Here is a 13248-nt window from a genome sequence, read left to right as displayed (position 1 = left end):
GAGCTGCAATTAGGAACAACAAGAACAAAAAAAAAAAAAAAAAATCTTCCTGTATTGCTATGTTAATTAACACCTGTGCTGGAAGAGAAAGCCTTGGTCTCTCTCGACAAATAGGATGAAAACTTGCCAATAAATTCTAGTTCAGCAATTTCACACTGGAAACTTTCTTTGCTGAAGAACTTCAGCTTTCAGATCAATAGCAGAATTTCCTGGTAGATGGAAATGTAATCTCACTGGCGCTCTTTTCTGTAAGGTTCCACAAGATTCTTGATTTTGATGCTACCTCCTGGAGCAGAAGCATTCAGACTGTGGACACTGAGCTCCACACAACTGGCATAATAGAAGCCAACTTCTAGGGGCTGAGGGATCTTTGCCCCCCAATAAAATATTTGAGGGCCCCCCTCCAAGTTGATAGGCATTGTCATTCAAATGGTGTATGTGCGCTGCATCATGTGATCGATTATGTGGGGCGGGGCTTACCTCCCCCCATATTTTATTCAAGTTGGTACCCAATGGCATTGCCTCCAACATTTCTCCAATAAAAATAGGAATGTCCTATTCTATAATAATAGTACTACTACTACTACTACTAATAATAATAATAATGTCACTATTTCTACCTCACCCATCTGACTCGGTTGCCCCCCAACCACTCTGGGCATTTTCAAATGTATATAAAAACATAATAAAACATTAAACATTGAAAAACTTCCTATTTCTCCAATGAAAATAGGGATGTCCAAAGGAAAAACATTCCAGGATCAAATGAGAAACCAGGATGGCTTCTGTAAATCCAGGACTGTCCCTAGTAAATAGGGACACTTGGAAGAGCTGCAACTGGAAAGGTTGCAGAAGGTACTTTGCACTTGATTTTTTTCTTTCTAATGAGGGAGATTGAGGCCACTTTGAGCAGGACTGGATTACTGAACAGGTTAACAAGACCTTGACCCAAGGTTCCATGATATGGCACTGGTTTTGATTATGGTGTCACTCCCGAAGATTTTTTTTTTAAAAAAAAAAACTAAAATAGGACTTAATTAGGAGAACCAATTTGTTTTGATTAAGTTGTGCACAGAGACTCCTCAGCAATTTTCAAGTGGGGGGAGAATTGTATTGGGTGTGACCAGCATCTTGTACTGGTTCTATCTATTCCAATAGGGCTTGCTTGGGATAATATCCCAGTTGAATTTATAGTAGGTTGTTTGCCCTTATGTGACTAGAGCCCCCAAATGTGCAGAAACCAATAAGGCATCCTTCATTTTGAGTGACTATTTTTTTTCTATTTCATCCCCACCCCAGTCTCTAGCCCTCTCCAAGCAGTTAATGAGAAGTGTGGAAAAGGAAAAACTGCATGCAGTCAATTCACGAGAGTGTGACCAGCTTGTGGAAAGATGCTTTTCAGACGAGTGCATGAATGCTGTAACAAGCTTCTTCCAGAAGAAGTCAAAATTATAATATTGACCGTGGGGGAAAAGGATTTTTATTGCCCCTGTGGAATTTGCCTTTGCGTTTATGTTCTGTATGTATTTTTAGTCTCTCTTACACCAGGGATGATGTATCGTATGGTGTAATGCATGTGACAGGATGACCTGGTGATGCTGTTCTCCTCCAAGAAGCCTCGCTCCTTGGATGGGCTGGTCCCCGGTCCCCTAGTGCCAATCAAGATCCTTCTGCAATGCTGAATCCCTGTAACAGACGAGTGCTATTCCTCATGAATACAGCCTGTCACTGTATATATTATGTATTAGCTACACTGAGTTCATGCGTGTCAGGCTTAAAATTGATTGCCATACTGCATCAGCTCCTTGCTGGCTTGTTTCTTGGCTGCTTTAAGATCAGAATATTTCTGTTTCTGGATATGTTAAATGTACATATGTGTACAGAGGCATACCCAGGGTCCCTTGTGCCCTTGACAAGGAGCTGCCTGTGTTCGATCTCGCCATGAGAGTGCTGCTTCATTGCCACACAATATATGACATACACCCCATAGTCTGATAGGTGATTTTTGTGCCCTGGGTGGTGGTGGTGGGGGGTCTGTTTCACTAACCTCTATGTATGCCTCTGTATGTGTACACAATTGCCTGTAAATGCACACATTTGTATTGATGCCTGACATAAAGTAACACTGGCCTCAATGCATCACTATGATAGGGAGATGCACCAGTGAAGGAAAATTAATGACAGTCTTATCCTTGTCCAGCTAGCATAATTCAAGGATGGGGCTGCCTTGTTAGTGAGTCTATAAGCATGATCTTGTCAGTGTTCATTGGTAATCATTTCCTGTAAAAAAAACAAAAAAAACAAAAATCAAAAGTACTGGGAAAGCAACATCATGCAGAATAATGAAAATGTACTTTGAATGTGTGCAATGACTCCCCGTTGTGAAAACCCAACTATTCCTGCTGTGCTCCTTAGGATGCAATTGTAAAGTGCACAGTATACCACTGACTTATTCTTTTTAGACTATTGAAGCTTTGTAATAAATAAATATGTAGGCAACCATTTTGTGCAAGAACAAAATAAATGGCAAGTCTAAAGGAAGATCTTAACAAAGGGTGTGTGTTTTCCTTTTCATACATCCACAGAATCGCAGTGCAAGCACATCATACGGTTAAAACACTCTCATTCCATGGTTTCCTCCCCCAAAGAGATTTTCCTTGTTTGCACTCTGGCAACAGAATGAAAGTTACTTTATTACAAAGCCTATGCAGTGGGAGAAATTTCTGTGCAACCCAACGTTTTGTAAAGGCTCAATTAATGTGATTTTATATTTTCAAACATCCCGTAGAACAGAGGTCATGCTACTGTTTTCCTGTGAAATTCTGCCCTTTGCAGTGTGCTTAACATCATAGCAGCGTTGCACTGAATTTTTGTGATGTATGTTTTAGATTCCTTTCTCTTACCACCCTGAAATTTGTGGAGATATCAAGAGAGTTTGCCAAAAACGAAAGAACAAAAATCACAAACAAAGGTGTGTGGGGGGAGAGAACTCAACCACATCTTCAGCACTTGATCCAGCTAATTCCAGTTACCTGGCTCCCTATAGTTTTGTTTTAAACTGTACACCTTAAATCGAATGCATGCCTACTCATAAATAAGTCCCATTGAGTTCAATGAACTTACTTCTGGATAAGTGACTTCAGGTTCAGCCACCTAGTAATCTGTGCCAGAAACCATAACCCCCAAATGAATTGTTTACCTTTCTTAACTTTGGAGCAAGGCAAAGCAGGTAAATGAGGCTACAGATTTTTCAACACCGTAAGTGACTAAGTAGGATCTGTAGCTCCTGAAACAAAAAAAGAATTTTGGTACCTGAGCATGTCCTGGGAGGCAAGAAAGAGGTGGAGCAATGGGATGGGGAAGACCAAAGACTTTCATTGAGACTGGGACAGCGGCGTAGCGTGGGTTATCAGCACCCGGGGCAAGGCAAGTAATTTGCGCCCCCTAACCCGGGGCAAGGCAATTAATTTGCGCCCCCTAACCCGGGGCAAGGCAAGTACAGTAATTTACTCTCCCAAGCAGCAGCAGCAGGGAGGCTTCTCTTTCCTCCTCCACACCGCAGCGTTTCCTGGCTGCTTCCCCCCCCCCTTCCCCTCTCTCTCCTCCTCACTCTGCTTGCCTTGCCCTGCCCTGCCTGAGGGCGCCCTGAGGAGACTCCGCTCTCCTTTTTGACCAGGCGAGGTGGAAAAGTCTCTTCCGGTCCCCTCGCCAAACTCCCTGCTTGGCTCGGCTCACTACCCAGGCGGCCAGTGGAGAGAGAGCCGCAATTACCATAAAGCTCCTCTCCCTCCGCTTCGCCAAGCTGTCAAAGCCCGGCAGCAGCGGCAACGGCAGTAGCAGGCGCAGCCAGACCCCCGTCAGCCAGCCAGCCAGCCAGCCAGCCAGCCAGCCCGCCCGCCCGCCCGGCTTCCTCTCCTTTTTTTGCCCGCGGCAGAAGGCTTCGCTCTCCCCCTTCCGCGACCTCCTTGCCAAGCCGAGCGAGCGCGGGCTCCCTAACTCGTGGATTTTAGTAGGGGCAGAGAGCTGCTAGTGCGAGCGCGCCCCCCGCCCATGTTGCGCCCGGTGCGGCCGGCCCCCCTGGCACCCCCCACGCTACGCCACTGGACTGGGATAGAGCCCACCAGTTTTTGAAGGTGTGTAGATGCAGCACAGCATAAAAGTGTGTGTGGTTTTTTCTTTTTCTTTTAACGATGGGAGTTGTAGTCCATTGATGAACTACAGCTCACAACAGCCCTGACTCCTGATGTGATCACCTGCACTCCACAAATGAAAATTATGTGGTTTTTGCAGTGTATAAAAGATGGAAGATGCCAAGGGAAAACACAGGAAGGCACAACTGGATGACAACATTTTGTGGATATGCTCCAAAAAGTAGTGAAAGGAGCACAGGTATTCCATACTAAAAGTGTAAGCACCCTTATCCCACAGTGTTCAGTGGGGTTTCTTCCCTAGAAAGCACATTTACAATTGCACCCTTAATAAAGCTACTTCTACATGCTAAGGGAAAGAGATGATGTTCTCTTTTTAAGGAGCTATCTGTTAAAAGCTGAAAGTGGGATACAAATTAAATAAAGAAATAAAACAGGATAAAAGACCCAATGCCATTTGTAAATGCACAACTGGCAAGTAAAATTCTAGACATAAAATCTGATGGTGTCTTTGAATTCTGCAATATGCTGTTTCTGGAGAAATAACAGAAAATGCACTTTGCAGTTGTAGTACATATGAAGTGCTACTCTCAACATGCAGACAATTCAAGCAAGTGAGGCTAGGATTTTAATCTATGTAAAGTGCTGTTTTTTCCTCTAGGGATACAGAGCTCCCCCTCCCCACCTCTGTTGTTGTTAATAAGTAGGTCATTCCTATATTTTTAGACAGGAGAGTAAACTAACTGTTTGAACTCTTCCATCTGAGGGTGAAAAACATTGATTATTACACTTCTATGCAGCACAAAAGCACCTGTAGTGCTTACTCTGACCCATCAAATATTTATCATTGTTCCTGAGAGGCTATTTCAATTGCGAAGAAGGCAATGCTCTTTTTTAAAAAACTTATTATCTCTATGGGAAGTGGAGAGATATGGAGCACATAACTCTAAAAGCTTAGAAGAACAAACCATACTGGCCAGCTAATGTAGCTATAGAATTCTGATTCAGATATTCAAAAGGGAAAACCAAAGGAGCGGCAGGTTAGCTGTTTAAGAAGCAGACCAGGGACCGCTCTATGAATACTATGCAACTAGCTAGCTGTTGCATATAGAAAGTATTATTCTGATGGACAGCGGCTGGGGAGGGATTTTTACTGCCTTACTTTTGTGTTGCGGCAGAGGCTGAGCTGCCTAAGGCCAGGTGTACGTTTTCCTTCAGATGTGTATCTGAAGAAGTGTGCATGCACACGAAAGCTCATACCAAGAACTAACTTAGTTGGTCTTTAAGGTGCTACTGGAAGGAATTTTTTTATTCCTTAAAAAAAAAAACCCCTACTGATTTAAGAATAGCACTGAATTTCCCCTCACTGAGGGAATGGAAGCCATTAGCGTCGGCTTAACCCACGGGGTAGGCAACCTAAGGCCCTGGGGCCAGATGTGGCCCAATTGCCTTCTAGATTCAGCCCGCGGACGGTCCTGGAATCAGCGTGCTTTTACATGAGTAGAATATGTCGTTTTATTTAAAATGCATCTCTGGGTTATTTGTGGGGCCTGCCTGGTGTTTTTACATGAGTAGAATGTGTGATTTTATTTAAAATGCATCTCTGGGTTATTTGTGGGGTGTAGGAATTCATTCATTCCCCCCCCCAAAAATATAGTTTGCCTCCCCCAACATGGTCTGAGGGACGGTGGACCGGCCCATGGCTGAAAAAGGTTGCTGACCCCCGGCTTAACCTATTTTGTAATTGAGTTAAATAATAAAATGCTAGGTACAAGAAAAGGAGAATTCCATGGGTGCCCCTAGAATAGATCCAAGTCTTGGGCAAGTACTCTTTGGAGAGAGTACCCTAAGCAGAGATTTAAAATCACAAAACATGTTTTACTTTGCTGCATGTTAGACCTTTAAAACTTGCTTTTCTACATCGCTTCTAAAGTTCCCCACGCTTCCCTTAGCATAGAAATAGACCACATATTTGTTAAGTTAAAAATGGTTTGCTTACAAACTCTTCAAAGGTCAGCAAGAAAAGACAGGCGGCATAACTTAGGTTCCAGAAATGGTAAATGTTTCTAAATTATTTGTACAGAAACACAAAAGAATGGCATGTTAAAGCTCAGGGGTCTAAGCTTGGAGCGTCCAGTGGAAGAACGAAACAGCGCAAACTCCACAGACGTAGATGTCCTTCAGTGCTAATTTCCAGCTTTTTGGTGGGGGTGTGGTTTTAATAACTACAATGACATTCTTGTTGGGTGGGGGGGAGGTAGACACAAACATAGGACGCCGCCGTTTACTGAGACCATTGGTCCATCGCGCTCCGCATTGTCTACAGTACACTGACTGGCAGCAGCTCTCCAAGGTTTAAGATGAGGTTCTTTCCCAGCTCTACCAGCAGATGCTGAGGACTGAAACTGGGACCATCTGCAGGTAAAGTAGATGTTCTACAAATGAACTGCAGCCTTTCTCCAATATGGATTTTGGAACTTTTCACAACAAATTCCCTGCCCTGCAGAACACCCTCCCATCAGATGTCAATGAAATAAACAACCACAGTGGTACCTCGGGTTACGTACTTAATACGTTCCGGAGGTCCATTCTTAACCTGAAACTGTTCTTAACATGAAGCACCACTTTAGCTAATGGGGCCTCCTGCTGCCGGAGCACGATTTCTGTTCTCATCCTGAAGCAAAGTTATTAACCCAAGGTACTATTTCTGGGTTAGCAGAGACTGTAACCTGAAGTGTATGTAACCTGAGGTACCACTGTATCTGACATTTAGAAGACATCTGAAGTCAACCCGGTATGGGGAAATTTTTAATGTCTAATATTTTACAATTATTTTTTTTATGTGCTGTAAGCCTCCCAGAGTGGCTGGGGAAACCCAGCCAGATGTGCAGGGTAGAATAATAATTATTATTATTGTTGTTGTTGTTATTATTATTATCATTTAAACAGTGTTTCTGTGCACTCTGGTTTCTGTTCAGTTTCTCTGTGTTCAGTTTCGCCAGAAGCAGTTTAGTCATGCTGGCCACATGACCCAGAAAGGTGTCCGTGGACAAACGCCAGCTCCATTGGCCTGAAAAGCGAGATGAGCGCCGCAACCCGAGTCATCTTTGACTGGACTTCACCGTCCAGGGGTCCTTTACCTTTTACCTATTATTGTCAGTGCTTTTTTTCTAAAAAATTTTTTTAGGCGTACTCTCATTTTCCTACTCATATTGAAATACTGCCCCTCGATGAGGCCAAACTGAGATTCACAAAATGTTTAGGGGTACGTGTACTCCTGCGTCCCCAAGGAAAAAAGCACTTCTTATTATTATTGGGGGGCAGGCAACTCCTGCCCTGCATAATCGGCCACATGATGTGGCACACACTCAATATTTGAATGGCTATGTCCAGCAGCCTTTTTGGGGGGTGATGGGGTGGGAAGCGCCCCTGAAATATTTTATTAGGGAGGAGGGTGAAGGAAAGAAGTTGACTCCTATGACTGTTTGGGATCAGGGCCGGATTTAGGTTTGATGAGGCCCTAAGCTACTGAAGGTAATGGGGCCCTTTATATGTCCAGATGTCCTTTGTCAACAACAAATTGTCACTGTTTTTGGTGTTGTATATATGCTATCTGGTAATTTATGGACCTAATAGGTATCTAAAAGGGACGTGGGTGGCGCTGTGGGTTAAACCACAGAGCCTAGGACTTGCCGATCATGTCGGCGGTTTGAATCCCTGCAACGGGGTGAGCTCCCGTTGCTCGGTCTCTGCTCCTGCCAACCTAGCAGTTCGAAAGCACATCAAAGTGCAAGTAGATAAATAGGTACCACACTGGTGGGAAGGTAAACGGCGTTTCCGTGCGCTGCTCTGGTTCTCCAGCATCGGCTTTAGTCATGCTGGCCACATGACCCGGAAGCTGTATGCTGTTTCCCTCGGCCAGTAAAGCGAGATGAGAGCCGCAACCCCAGAGTCGGCCAGAACTGGACCTAATGGTCAGGGCTTCCTTTACCTTTACCTTAATAGGTATCTAAAGCCATTTGCACATAACAAAATATGTATTTTATCCGAGAAATTGTTGGGACTTATATTTTTGAAATGTACATCCAGTTGTTTTTTTCCTTTAAATTTTTTTTGGGGCCCCCAAGAGACTGGGGCCCTAAGCTATACCTTATTTAGCTTATACGTAAATCCGGCACTGTTTGGGATATATAACGGTGGCGCGACTTTGCCCCACTACTTAGTTTTTGTTTGCTTATTTGTTTCTAATAAACCAGCGTGGCAGCATTTCCCCTCGCAACCCTCGACGCTTCCTCCTCTCCGGGCAAAGTCGCGCCACCGCGCGGCCAGGCCTCCTCCGGCCGCCTTCCCCCTGCGCGGCTCCTCCCTGGATGATCCTCTGCGCGGCAGCAGCTCCTCCTCCCCGCCTCGGCCCGGCCCGGCCTGCTTCGTGGGCCGAGCGAGCCTCCCTGAAGTGGGGCGGGGGTGGGAGAACCGGTTTTCCTTTGCGCTCTCTCATTGGCCAAGGTAGGAGCTCTCTCGCTTCCTCTCCGCCCCGGCTCTTTTCCCTCCCGAGCGATGCTCAGCGGCGCTGCCGCCCTCCAGCGCCTGACGCGGGGCCTGCTGCTTCGCCCTCGCCGCCCGCTCCGCGGGGTTAGGTGAGAGCGGCTCGTCCCGGTCGGTGGGGCGGAGGGGCGCGAGTGTGTCTGGTTGGGTTTCCAACTCTTCCTTCCCTGCCAGGCCAACCCGGTGAAACGCCGCGTTTGCAGGGCGATAACCACAGGCGTGCCCTTGTTGTAAGTCCTTGCGACATCCCGCCAACCTGCTGGCGAAGCTGGGCGGAGGGAGAGCTGCCCTAGTAGTCCCTCATCTAGCTCCGTGTTGCCTGCACTGGCTGGCAGAGGCTCTCCAGAGGTTTTCTGGTGTTTATATGCACGCTGGAAGCCGCCCAGAGTGGCTGGAATGGACGGAGTAGAAGTTATTACTATTACTATTATTATTTATATGCACGCTGGAAGCCACCCAGAGTGGCTCGAATGGGCGGGGTAGAAGTGTTGTTGTTGTTGTTGTTGTTGTTGTTGTTGTTGTTGTTGTTGTTGTTGTTGTTATTATTATTATTAAAACTAGGGCCTCCCTCGCAGCTCTCCTCTGGAGAGGCCGAGGATTGAACCTAGAACCTCGTGGGTGCAAGCAAATACAACAAAAAGTCTGCCAAAGTGTGGCGATGCCAGGGATCAAGTGTGTCTAGAAATAAGGGACACCCTGTGGTGTGGAAGACCTGCTTTTTATTATTATTATTATTATTATTATTATTATGTTTATGCTTTTCAGGTTACTATATGTCACTGATTTTACAATCATTTTAACATTGCAAAAGCTTGACTTCCCCCTCTTTCTGCGGTTCCTTAAATTTTTAGTATCTTCTGCTTATCCAAATTAACTTAATTTGCTCATTTATTCATCTGCTTTAAATATATACTCTTGTTGTTGTTTAGTTGTGTCCGACTCTTCACGACCCCATGGACTCCAGGCATTTCTAGACTCTAGAATAAATTGATAATAAATTTCTAGACTCTTCATGACTCCAGGCACTCCAGTCTTCCACTGCCACCCGCAGTTTGGTCAAACTCATGCTGGTAGCTTCAAGAACACTGTCCAACCATCTCGTCCTCTGTAATCCCCTTCTCCTTGTGCCCTCCATCTTTCCCAACATCAGGGTCTTTTCCAGGGAGTCTTCTCTTCTCATGAGGGGGCCAAAGTATTGGAGCCTCAGCTTCAGGATCTGTCCTTCCAGTGAGCACTCAGGGCTGATTTCCTTCAGAATGGAGAGGTTTGATCTTCTTTCAGTCGATGGGATTCTCAAGAGTCTCCTTCAGCACCATAATTCAAAAGCATCAATTTTTCGGCGATCAGCCTTCTTTACAGTCCAGCTCTCACTTCCATACATCACTACTGGGAAAACCATAGCTTTAACTATACGGACCTTTGTTGGCAAGGTGATGTCTCTGCTTTTTAAGATGCTGTCTAGGTTTGTCATCGCTTTTCTCCCAAGAAGCGGGAGTCTTTTAATTTCGTGACTGCTGTCACCATCTGCAGTGATCATGGAACCCAAGAAAGTAAAATCTCTCACCGCCTCCATTTCTTCCCCTTCTATTTGCCAGGAGGTGATGGGACCAGTGGCCATGGTCTTAGTTTTTTTTTATCTTGAGCTTCAGACCATATTTTGCGCTCTCCTCTTTCACCCTCATTAAAAGGTTCTTTAATTCCTCCTCACTTTCTGCCATCAAGGTTGTGTCATCTACATATCTGAGGTTGTTGATATTTCTTCCGGCAATCTTAATTCCGGCTTGGGATTCATCCAGTCCAGCCTTTCGCATGATGAATTCTGCATATAAATTAAATAAGCAGGGAGACAATTGTTTTGTAAGAGTGGAATACCTGCTTTAAGCCCGGATGGGGGAGGGGCTCCCTGCGACACCTAGCACCTGGGGGAGGCAATGGGTAGGGCCTCAGTGGGGCCTACTGCCCACAACTGCTTTGCACCCTCATTTTTTTAAAAAGTGCCTGGGTCCATTATAATTTCCTCAGATGCCCTGGAGTGTTGGAGGCAGCAGTGTGCTCCTGCTCATGCTGTGCTCCCTGGTTTCCTACAGGTATCACGTTGGCTGCTGTGAGAACAGGATCCTGGATTAGATGGGCCACTGGCCTCATCCAGGGGCAAAACTAGGCTTTCTTTCACCCTGGTCAAAGACCCAGTTTGGCACCCATCCACCCCATGCACATCTGTGGACACACACGCACAGGCTGAGAGCTTCAATGGCGCCCCTCTGGAGGCCTCATCTGAGTCCAAACAAAAACAGCCGCACACACACCCATAGCTCTGGCTCTTTCTCATCCAGCAGGTTATTCTTATGTTCTTATGTAATAAGTGCCGAGTGTGGTTCATCCCCATTAAGTAACTCCCAGGCGTTAAGTTGGGAGCCATAGAGCAAGCAGAAGCAATTGGGGAGTTGTTCTGCTTCTGTTTGTTTCAAATTCCTATACGACATGAGAGGCCTCTCCACTTTGCAGGGTTTCTTGTGAATTGCTGAGATGGGATTTGTGTGCTTGCTGAGCATCCTACCCAGGTCAGGGCGACCTAGTGATCAAATTTCAGAAGTCTGATGGTTGCTGGGATACTTTGCAGATTAAAAATTCTACAGGTGTTGCCAGCGATAACAAAAAGTGAATGCCTCTGATTTGGCTCCTGTGCAAAACGTTTTGCCTAGCAAGTTTTAATTTGAGGAACTGCTATGTGCAGCTTGATATATTCCCCTCAGTGCTGTAGAGCTTACTGTGTGTGTTTGATAGCTGCCTATTAAGTATTATTTGTAATGTAAGTAGTGGTGTGAAGTGCAACTCCCTTGTCCCATATGTCCTTACTATTTTTATTTTATGTTCCTCAGTTTTTAAAAATAGCCTTTGGAGAATGTCTGTTGCTTCCTGTATGACAGTGGACCTATTTTATGACTGCATCACAGTATGGTTATGTCCATACCTGGTCCTGTCAAGTGTGTGGATGGGATATCATTGCCAATGAAAAACACCTGCAGGACTTTAGCACAACACATAGTTATTTTTATTTCTATTTAAATGAATATGTCTGCTCTCTCCTTTTTCTGATGCTTAAATCAATTTAACATCACACAAAAATATTATAATATAAAGAATAAACAGTTTAAATATGAAACATGAAATCCTTTTAAAAACAACACCTGCAGAGATCACAAGTAAAAGCAACCGCTGCAGGCAAAAGCCTGATGGAGTGAAAATATATTTACCATGTTTTTAATGTGCAATTGTCAAGTGGTTTACATAATTGCACAGAGGTTTTTGCAAGAGCAACTGCAAAAAAACACAACACACACCCTACTAATAATAATATGGTTGAAAAAGTATGGGTGTCCATTTTGTATTGTTTTTAAATTTCATATTCTGTTTCCGTGTAACTGTTTTTTAGATAATAATAATAATAATAATTTATTATTTGTACCCCGCCCATCTGGCTGGGCTTCCCCAGCCACTCTGGGCTGTTTTATTATGGATGTACTCTGGATGTTTTATTATGTTATATATACCTTGAGGTATATATGTGGAAGGCGATTAATAAATAGGAATTAATTAATTAATAAACAACAACAACAACAAGTAATCTGGTAAGCAAATGGGGTAGCAAGTAATGTTTCAGAGGAGCACCCATTACTCCTAAGAATAGAGCAGGACATTCTCCAAAATCTTTGTCATCATTGACTTGTACATAGGAGCTTGACTTTGAAGAAAGCTATCTGCAACAGGGTATGATTTTTTTTGGGGGGGGGTTGCAGGTAAAAAACACAACTCCACTGTTAATTTTTCAAAAAGTAACCTGCATGGCAGCTGAGCAGAAGTGCGAGTCTGTAATAGATTAGCCTGGGATTAAATGGTATGTGTTTCCATAACCTTAGTAGTGGAACATCCATGTGTAGCTTGAACATTTGTTGGAATGTGAGCCAGCGGAGATGAGTCTACATTAGGGTATCAACTGATTTCCATGGGTGGACCAACACTTTTCTGGGGCTGTAATTCCAGCATTTCTTATCGTAATATATTGTTATCTTATCAATGCAAATAAGGAATTTTAGGATGCTTCAGCTACACCCGCTTTCTTTCATGATTAGCTTGAGTTTTTCACGACTTGCTGTGTTGTTTTCCATAGCTGTAAACTTCACCCAGCAAGTAGTACAGAGAACCCTGCTGTTTACGTGATTAGTTACTCCGAGATGAAAGAGAGGTGAATCATTCATGAGCAGCTGAATCTTGCCAGGAAATGATGATTCCCCTGCAAAACCCACTTCAACTTCTGATTGACTTCTTTACTGCGCAAAAAATAATAATCAAAAATCAAAATCAGATTCAAGTAAGCAATTCAGATTGTTGAATGTGGTAGACTAATATGGGATAGTATGAACATGTAAAAGGGAAGGATGCTGCAGATGTAAATTTAGCGCCAGTTCAGTCCGCGTTAAATATAACACATTTTCAGGACTATTAAGCGGTATGTGTTGGGCTGCTACTATTTCTTTATCATTTGTTGTTAATGGGT

General features: G+C 44.2%; 1 protein-coding gene and 1 pseudogene across 5 annotated transcripts in view; both read left to right on the top strand.

Moving 5' to 3' along the window:
- Positions 1-3382, top strand: part of LOC308593584 (enoyl-CoA delta isomerase 2-like) — a 102292-nt pseudogene extending 98910 nt beyond the window's left edge. Inside the window, exon 9 of the transcript XR_014013340.1 lies at positions 1300-3382. The product of XR_014013340.1 is annotated as an enoyl-CoA delta isomerase 2-like (transcript). The remainder of the gene's footprint in view (positions 1-1299) is intronic.
- A 5308-nt stretch (positions 3383-8690) lies between these two features.
- LOC308593798 (enoyl-CoA delta isomerase 2-like) overlaps positions 8691-13248 on the top strand; it is a gene marked incomplete at its 3' end in the record, with an annotated part of 35739 nt that continues 31181 nt past the window's right edge. For 2 of the 4 annotated variants that reach the window (XM_081206502.1, XM_081206501.1), the window contains exon 1: positions 8691-8785. In XM_081206502.1, the coding sequence (XP_081062628.1) occupies positions 8706-8785 (80 nt within the window). In that variant the 5' untranslated portion in view covers positions 8691-8705. Of the gene's footprint in view, positions 8786-10928; positions 11030-13248 lie in introns of those variants that run through there. The other 2 variants (XM_081206500.1, XM_081206499.1) reach the window with 1 other exon arrangement.

This window comes from Podarcis bocagei, assembly GCF_964188305.1.
Source record: "Podarcis bocagei genome assembly, chromosome: 8".
Lineage (NCBI taxonomy): Eukaryota > Metazoa > Chordata > Lepidosauria > Squamata > Lacertidae > Podarcis > Podarcis bocagei.
This window is presented reverse-complemented; position numbering and strand designations above follow the sequence as displayed.